Source organism: Fusarium tjaetaba (assembly GCF_013396195.1).
Source record: "Fusarium tjaetaba strain NRRL 66243 chromosome Unknown NRRL66243_c0000059, whole genome shotgun sequence".
NCBI classification, from domain to species: domain Eukaryota; kingdom Fungi; phylum Ascomycota; class Sordariomycetes; order Hypocreales; family Nectriaceae; genus Fusarium; species Fusarium tjaetaba.
In genome coordinates, this window is record NW_023501255.1 from 298,924 (window position 1) to 308,082 (window position 9,159).

The 9,159-nt window shown below is 49.5% G+C and overlaps 3 protein-coding genes across 3 annotated transcripts; 1 reads left to right on the forward strand and 2 right to left on the reverse strand.

Annotated features, from left to right (window-relative positions):
* Positions 1-327: 327 nt before the first annotated feature.
* On the forward strand, positions 328-1,256 carry FTJAE_2936 (uncharacterized protein; the record flags this gene model as incomplete). Its single annotated transcript, XM_037349180.1, has 2 exons — positions 328-426; positions 477-1,256. The coding sequence occupies 2 exons, from the start codon at positions 328-330 to the stop codon at positions 1,254-1,256; spliced, it is 879 nt and encodes a 292-aa protein (XP_037210051.1).
* Positions 1,257-1,387: 131 nt separating this feature from the next.
* FTJAE_2937 (carboxymethylenebutenolidase) lies at positions 1,388-2,318 on the reverse strand (the record flags this gene model as incomplete). Its single annotated transcript, XM_037349181.1, has 4 exons — positions 1,388-1,717; positions 1,769-1,916; positions 1,980-2,151; positions 2,201-2,318. 4 exons carry the CDS (start codon positions 2,316-2,318, stop codon positions 1,388-1,390), a joined length of 768 nt encoding a protein of 255 aa, XP_037210052.1.
* Positions 2,319-3,296: 978 nt separating this feature from the next.
* On the reverse strand, positions 3,297-7,415 carry FTJAE_2938 (sensory transduction histidine kinase; the record flags this gene model as incomplete). Its single annotated transcript, XM_037349182.1, has 1 exon — positions 3,297-7,415. One exon carries the CDS (start codon positions 7,413-7,415, stop codon positions 3,297-3,299), a length of 4,119 nt encoding a protein of 1,372 aa, XP_037210053.1.
* Positions 7,416-9,159: the final 1,744 nt, after the last annotated feature.

Sequence of the window (9,159 nt, forward strand, 5' to 3'; positions counted from 1 at the left end):
GACTCTCGTACAAGACTCGACTGCATAACTAGGTCTCAAGAATTAAGAAAGGGATGAGAGCCTGTAGAGCACGTTCAATGTTCTCCTCGTGGCCTCTTATTATACTTCATGGTCGTTGCTCTATGATAGTTGGTTTGGCCTTTGTTTCGGCCGGCCTGTAATCAAGACCCCACCTCCGACAGGCCCGGTTTCGTCTTTTCGGCTTCCGAGTCTCACCTGTCTTGTCACAGTCTCGTCTCAACTCCCATCACCTACTTCTAATGGTTCTGTCACTGGAAGCCTGAAACGCTAGCTCTTCAGCATTCCAAGGCAATAGTTGTAGCAACGATGAGTAGTACCCAATCCTCACCTACGGTCATCCAATGGGTGATCGACACTCGTCCACTTTGGCCCTCCGCTCTCAAGACCAAAGACCTCACATCCGTTGTAAGTGCTCTAGTCATCCACTTTAACCTGATACTCATGTCATACCGTAGGCTTCACGTGCACTCTCACTTCTCACCGAGGAGGAACAATCTTCTGTCCTGAGATACTACCACGTCCGCGATGCCAAACTCGCTCTCGCTTCGGCTCTTCTTAAGCGCTACGCAATCTCTCGCTTCTGTCACGTCCCCTGGTTCCAGGCCAAGACTACGCGAGACGCTCGAACTAAGCCCGTATTTGTTTTGCCAAATGGTGATGAGCCGCTGATCTTCAACGTCTCCCATCAGGCCGGTCTCGCGGTTCTTCTAGCGGTTCATGATCCGCCAAAGGGCCTGGCCGTAGGAGTTGATGTTGTCTGTCCATCAGAACGACGAGATCGAGATCTGAGCAGTTTAGAAGAAGATGGATGGGCAAGTTTCGTCGACATTCATGCCGATGTCTTTGGAGCGGGAGAAGTCTCAGCGCTTAAAGGCATGAACCCTGTTCCTACAGTTCAAGACCGAGATCGTGCATTGCGCTACTTTTATGCACTATGGTGTCTCCGCGAAGCCTATGTCAAGATGACAGGGGACGCTCTTCTGGCAAGCTGGTTGAAAGACCTCGAGATGCACAACTTTGCCCCGCCAGAAGACATGAAGGAAGCCCAAGAGGTTCGACTGAGAGGCAAGAAGGTTGAGGGCGTGGACGTGAGACTGGTGCCGATGCTCGAGGAGTACATGATCTCCACAGCTATAAGAAACGGTGATAATGGGGAGAGTATCGAGCTCGGCGAGTTTCAAAGTCTTGATATGGAGGAGCTATTGGCTTTTGGTGAAGAGGCATCCAAATCATGATTATAGAATGTTTTATGAATAACGAGAAATGTAAGCGCAATTGTCTGACAACAGTGTTTTTATTTTCTTTGGTCATTTCTCATAGGCTAGTTATATGCATCTCTCGATAGATAGACGTCATATTTCTATCTTTAAAAGTTCTTACCGAAGAACTCAAGAACTGTCTTGTAACCCCTCTCGTACTCCTCCTTGACGCGGTTGTCGCTGAGATCGGCACGAGCGGCCATCCAGCCGTGGATCTGGTCCTTAAAGGTCTCTACGTGCTTGGGGACTTTGAGGTTGTCCTCAAACTTCTTGACCTCATCATCGGGCTCCTCCTTGGATGCCAGAAGCATGGTAGGGACCGAAAGGCCCTCGGCATCAGAAGCATCTACCATGGCGGGGTGGATCTGAGCAGCAATGGAGAAGGGGTTAGAGTCAGCCTTGACACTGAGAGCAACGACCTTGCCACCCCAGCAATACTATTAAGACCTGTCAGTACTGAAACATAGCTGCAACTAAGCATCACTTACTCCGAGAATTCCGAACTTCTCGATGGAAGAGTCCTGGTCCTTGACAGCCTTTACATAGTCAGGAACTTGGCCGGCGACCTTGGGGGGAGGGTAGGTGCCGAAGAAGTCTCCAAGCTGCTTCTTCTTATCGTCGTTGTCGGGAGGGTAGCTGGCATCAAGTTAGCGGTTAGTGAGGCTCTACAAACAAACACATGAGGACGTGAGCTCTTACATCTCAATGGGGCAGGGGCTGCCTTTGAACCAGTCAGGGATGAAGACCTTGTACTTCTGGTGAGCATCACTGAAGGCGAGGATGTCAGCTCCCTGAAGGGTCTGATCGAAGTACCCAAAGATGTCATAGATCACGACAATGGCCTTCTTAGCGTCGACGGGACCAGTAACATCTGCCAAAGTTAATTGTTGTCTCTTCATATGTGCTAGGAGTCGTCTTACAAGTCTTGTAGCCTCCGATCTCCTTATAAGTTCCCTTTGCCTCATATCCCTTGGATACAACAGGAGGTATGTTGCAGCAGGCCTCGTTGTGGCCGTGAGATGCGGGCATAGTCGTCATGATGAATGAATTAGAATGACAATTGGTGAGGGTGTGCGCCTAATGAATGAGATCTCTGTTTAGCTAAGTCTTGGGATTGATAACAGTCGATTCGAACCGGGAAGAGGAGATCGACGACTTACAGGGCTTGTTCTGTAGCAAGTGAGAGAGAAAATTGTCGATAGCTAAGGTGATTGATTAGGTATAGAAGGTGACGGAATTAAAATGGTTGATTCCTCGATTGCGGGGAGGTACGGGAGGAGAGGAGGGGTGGGAGCTTGAATGGAGAAAGGACCAATGATGTCACAATGCACTCAGGAACAGCACTCTTGAAATTGAATGGCAAGTTCTACTATCTTCCCTCTAGGTATTCATGTAATCGCTTCTCTTCCATTGATGTACTCACGTGTATCTCCATTTCAAGGCCTCATGATCAATTGAATTGTCATTCAATCACGAATGCATCATCACTTCCCCCAGGTAAGATAAGTAAGGTACCAGCCAACGGCCCCATCCGGCCCGGGTGGGGGAACATCATCATCATTATACACCGCCATAATCTCGCAACAAAGGCAAAAGAATTACTCTCATCATGACTGATGCATTTTGTTTTATTTTTGAATCTATGACTTTCAAGTGCTCTCGCTTGCTCTGAAATTTCATTCATCAGAATTCCGTTCCCTAAAAGGTGGTCATTGCCCATTCAACGCTGTCCCGTACCATGATATGCGATATATCCTCAAGCAAGACCAAAACTCCGCTGTGCCTATGCAATTATGTACCCGAACTCCTTCTTATGCCATCTTTTTATTTACCGGCCATGTTCCGGTTGGTAGTTCCACCAGTCTCAGCCTGTTCCAGACAGTTTGAGATCAACTTCATGATGCTCCCGTCTCTATTCCGCAGTGGCCCCTGACCTTGGCCAACGCCAACATTCGTGAATCGAAATGTAATTTCACCTGGGCTGTAGCTGTTTTCCAGCCCTCTAAACGATGCCAATCACCTCACTGGTGAGTTCGGGCTGAGTCCCCCCATTCGTCGTACCACCACTTGCATTTTCTCAATGAGCTCCGGTATCCTGTATGGCTTTACCATAACGTCGTCACACCCAGCCTGCTTGGCTTCCATAACCTGTTCCGGCCGTGCGTTGGCCGTAACAGCAATGATGGGAATGCGACCTCCGGACGCACAAAAGATTTCCCCCTCTGCTTCTAGTTCGCGAATGATTCGCGTGCACGTCAATCCATCTTGAACCGGCATCTCGATATCCATAAGAACGAGATTGATGGCTATAGGTAGCGGGTTCATGTTACTCCTCCCCGAGCGACTACTGCCTGCCTTAAGGCCGAGTCCCGGGGCACCACCTTGCCTGCGTTTTAGCTTGTCGAGCGCTTCAATTCCATGATTAGCAACATCTACCATGTAGCCTCGGTCCGTCAGCCCGCGTCTCGTGATTTGCTGGTTGATCAGGTTGTCCTCGACAACAAGAATCCCATCGAGCCGAACATTTCCTCCTGGGTTTTGATGCTTCTGCAAGCGAATGTCTCGGCAGGGTCGTTTGCCATCAGCTTCCGTACTGTCAGCACCAGTAATCAACCTGGCTGCAGCCGCGGCAGCGAGCGCTTCGTTCCGGGAGGCTTCGCTTGGCGGAAAAGCCTCAATGTAGAACGCGAACGTTGATCCCACGCCAGGTTGACTGGAGACACCAATCGCGCCGTTCTGGAGTTCTGTCAAGCGTCGGGAAATGAACAACCCAAGTCCTGATCCTCCGTATTTGGTGTGTGTCTTGGCGCTCGCTTGAACGAACTTATTGAAGAGGCTGCCCATCTCTTCCACCGTCAAACCCTGGCCCGTATCCTTTACCTCGAACAAGAGATACACGGGGCGAGTACGTCCCTTAAGCGCGGGCTGGTCGTATTCCTCCGAAACATCGCAGAATCGAGGAATGAACTGAACCACTGTCATGTCCTCTCCTGGTGGTTCCAGAGACCCCTTCACCCCGACAGTGACATGCCGGGTGGTGCCAGTCTTGGTGAACTTCAGCGCGTTCGTGAGGAGGTTAATCAGGACTTGCTGAACTCTGCTTGGATCCAAGTCAAGATAGTCATATGCGAGATCCTTGTACGACTTGTCAACATAAGAAGTCAGCTCAATGTCTACACGACGAGCCTCCACTTCAAACATCTTGAGAGCGCCGTTCACAATCTGGATAGGATCTACCGTGCAGGGCGTTACGGCCAATAATTTGGAGTCCAGTTTCGACATTGTGAGAATGTCATCAACAATGCGTTTCTGGTGTTGAGCGCACGTCACAATGGTCTCGGCATTTTCGATGCTGTCCTCCAAGAGCTTCTTCTCCTCAACGGATCTTTCGCCAACACGTCTCTCTTCGCCTTGAGAGCCGCTTCGTGTTGGTGTAAGAGGTGCAGAGTTGTCACTGATGTCTTGCACTCTTGCAAGAGAGGCAATAATTGCGTCGGTACAGTGAAGGATGGCGCTTAATGGATTCCGCATCTCGTGTGAGGTCATGTCGATAAAATTCTCCTGCTGACGCTTCGACTCGATCGCCTCTTCCTTGCGAAGCTTCTCCTGCTCCAATTGCCATTTCTGTATCGACACGTCGCTCAGACAGCCGGTAAAGGATTGAATCACGCCGTCAGAGCTTCTGACTGGCATAAACGTAGCAAGTACCCATCGCGGGGCCACAGCTGAATTCCCGTTGCTGTCCTCTGTCACCAAGCCGTTGCGGAGTCGAAACTCGGCCGTTTCAGTTCGTCCTGACACGACTAGCTTATCGAGGCTTTCCTGTAGGATATGCAAATCTTCCTTCACAACACATTCTGGCCAAGGCCTCACATCGGTCTTTGTGAGATCGACCTTTTCCAAATCTGTCAGTTCCCAGAAAAGATTGTTCGCGCTAAGCAGTCTTCCATCCATGCTGACATCGTACATTCCAACCGTGGCAAACTCGGCGAGGCGCTTTAGATTCTCCGCTTCTTGTGCCCTGCGGACCGCCTCCTCGGCCGTGTCTTTTTGTACCGTTACGTCAGTCAGGCAAGTAAGAATCCGAATGACACTGCCATCTGGAGCTCTCTCGGCCTTTGTAGAAGCCAGGATATGACGCAAGACTCTTTCGCCGTTTGAAGATAAAGGACTTGTAGAAGACTTGACGCTATTAGGGTCTGCTGTGTTATCGTTTCGGGCGATGCGGTATTCGAAAGTAACCGTATCGGCTTTCTGGACGTCTTTGTATGCTTGTATAACTTTTTGTTTATCTCCCTCGAGTACTGACTCGAGCAGTGTGCTTTGCACGATTGGCCCTCTAGGGCATCCGGTGATACGATGCCAGGCATCGTTGGCAAAGGTGATATTACCTTCAACGTCAACAAAGCACATGCCCACGGGGATAAAGTCAGCAACCGCGGTAAACGTTTGCATGGACCTCTCTGTCTGTTCAGTTTGGTACTCTAGCCGCTGCGTAAGCATAGCATTATCGTGGGCAGCCTGCTCGGTAATGTTGCGCCGCCGCCGGGTCTCCTCTTCCAAGAGAACTGTGGAAGCAAGAGAGCTCGCAAGCTTCTGGTTCAACAAGGATATGAATTGCCGATAATCGTTATCGTATGGGCGTCGAGGATTCAAGCATAAGAACAGAATACCCATAGCGTTTTCCTCTTTAGTTGGACGAATAGGCAACACGATGGCAGCCTGGCAAGGGTCACCGAAGCCGCGCCATGCTAAACCGTGCAACAGGCTTTTTGGCAATGTGTCGTCCTTTGTCTGCAAAAGGATTGGCTGACGGTGATCTAATGACTTCCTCATAACAGAAGCCATCCCCTCATCTGTTTCCCGGAGGTTGAGGACCTGAGGAGCAATCGCATGTCCCTCTGGCACGCCCAGCGAGCCCTCAAGATGGCAAATCTTGGGACAATCGTATTTCGAAAGGGTAGTGTCGGATTCGTCATCTGCCACAGAATACAAAAAAGCCAATGGAGCATCGTAGGCAGGGCTCCAGCGTTCCAATTCCTCAATCGTCCTAGACCAGTACGACTTGGCATCCTTCGTAGAGACAAGGGCCTCACCAAGATCAATAAGCATTTTCATCCTTCGTTCCCAAAGTCGTCTCGAGGTCATTTCAAGGAGCGAGTGCTGGATTCCGAGGCATTTCTTGTCGTAGACAATGGGGACCATGGAAGATTTGACATATGTCTCTTCATGTGAGCCGTCTGCCAAGGGGATGAAAAACTTGGACTCATCCTCAGCATTCGAATAGTTCTTCGATGGCGAAGCCGTCATTTCATCAAGTCTTGTCTTGAGGTGAGGCCAAGCTTCAGGCGCTGGTCGTCCTAAAAGGCCAGGATGTCGAGCGCCGCAGTATTTTGAAAAGGCTTCATTGTAGATCGTGACATACTCGGGACCCCAATAGAGCGCCACTGGTCGCGAATCTGAGACGAGTTGATTGAATGTATACTGAAGTTGAGCGGGCCAATCTGACATGGGTCCTAGAGATGTCGACTCCCAATCCACATTTTGAACCACGTCAAGAAAAGGCTCTGCTTCGGAGTCGGAGACAGGAATCATGAGCCCTGTGTTTGATTCATCGCGATAATGCAGTGGGGTTTTGCTCTCCGACTTTTTTCGGGACGGCAAACGCGCATTGTCCAGTGGCGACTTTTGGGGATATCTTCTAGTTGTCTCGCCCTCCTTTCCCTCTATTCGAACTTTGCGCGGGGGCTCTGATGAAGGAGGCGTTTCATTTCCACTCATTACCACCCATTGACCCAGAACTATGCTTCGTGTCCAGTAAACACCAAGATATGGAAGCGAGTGTTGCGTATTTGTTGGGGTAGGACCTGCGGCATCTGAGTGAGAAGTTGGCGCAGATGGCGGGCTGGTGACCCAATTCCAGAACGGCGAGTGGGAAACATCTTGAGGGATAGAGGCAATGGAGTGGTCGAGAGTATAAGAGTTTTGTAAGGCAGGGTTTCGGTACAGGATATCGGCCGAATAATGGGATATCTTGGAGGATGATTGCTCGGGTAATGCAACGACGAATGTTGGTCGAGGGTCAGAAGCGACGAGGTCGATAAGACCGAGGTGTTGAAGAGCTGGAGGCGGCATTGAGCAGTATGATCATGCCAAAGCCCAAACTATTGAGACTATGAGGGCTGGCAGAAATCGATACGGCTCAGCAACTACTGAGGAAGTGGACGGCGAGCGCCCTAAAATCGAGAGAGAGGTGAGTTATTGAGCGTATTTTGTGTCGTCATTGCAGTCGCAAACTGGAGAGGCCTCGAGGTAGGATCACAGTGATGATCGAGGTCGTCGGAGTCGCACTCGATCAGTGACGTGTAATTGGAAACTAAAGAAAAGGCCTGGGTCTGTTCAGCCCAAAGAAGAACATGAAGCCATCGTCTTGTCGTGGTCGAGAAGAAATTGAATGGGTATGGGCGTGTTATGTTGGCCTTGGTTCAGGTTGGTACCTACGGGACGGGAAGTTCTGAATCGCCAGCGCCAGGCAGGTGCTAGGATTGGGGATCTACTGTAAGCCTGTAATGTGCCCTGGTGGGGTATCTTATGCCTTGCGCCCTGCTGCAGAAGAAGCCTGAGTGGATGGGCAGGTTTGTTAGCGGGTGATGAATGATGAATGACAAAACTTAGTGGCTTTTTCCACCAAAAGAGGAACGGTCATTTTAGTGGCTGTCTCCACTACAGTACCTGCTTCTTGGTTCTTGGCTACCGGCGAATTCCTGGATTCCAAGTTCTAAATCAAGCTTCGATTTCTTCTTACTCATATGATACTGAATAAGAGCCGCTCTATGCGATACTCCCCATCGTCAAACTCTAGATCATCCAAACACATCAGTCTGATTCTGATTCTCCAAATAGATCAGGAAGACCTCACCGTAGTTCTTCGGAGTCGCCTGAGATAAACCCCTTACAGACCATACACGCTAAGACACGCCATGCACTTTACTGGAGATCAAGTAGAGATGGGGGCTGGGGGCTGGGGTTTGTAAGGCCAGAGAGGCTACGGAGTAAGTAATAATTGCTCCGGTGGCCTATGAAAACCAGCATCATTGAAAGAGGCGCCATGGGCAAAAGCAGAAGGCGAAAGATAGGCTATCCCTGAAATGGAACCTGTTATCTAGCATATTGTTGGGATGGCAATGTCTAGGAGATGGTGTCGAGAGTGATCGAAAATGAAAGTTGCCGGTGCCATGACTCGAGATGTTTCAACTGAGCGAATATTCCAAGAGAAATTCGATGAGACAAGAACCCCATATAGAGAGGGATCCTAGACCATAGCTGTTTCAAGGATTCGGCCAAACACAATAATGTCATGCTGAGTGCGATGAATCAAAACGTTCGCAACTTGAACTCCTGCCGTCGCAACGCAGACGATGTTGATTATCAATACGCATCAGAAGAAGAAGCATGCATTGAAATTGCAAGATGGACAAAGCCAGCTTGAGCAGAAGGATAGCCGAAAAGCACGCAACTGCACCTCGCTAACTGCGATATCTGATTCGCTGCATCGACACTAGGTATGTGGTTTTTGATGCAAAACGGAACTATGTGCGTGTAGCGCAACACCACGGCATGCAGCTTACGGAGGCAAAAACTACTTGCCTACCTACCCTCTGGAGCAGGAAAACACGAGACCCAAGTTTAGGGTGATAAAATAAACTCTACAAAAGGTTTCCTAAACTTATCCTAAATTTACCTATGCGGGAGAGGGGTGTTTTTGGACATCAAGCAGTGGACAGAAAAGACTGTTGTGGTTATTTTTGATCAATAATATCATGTTAGCCTAATATAGCAGAATGTCAGGGGTGATAAAATAAGGTAGACACTCTTTCCT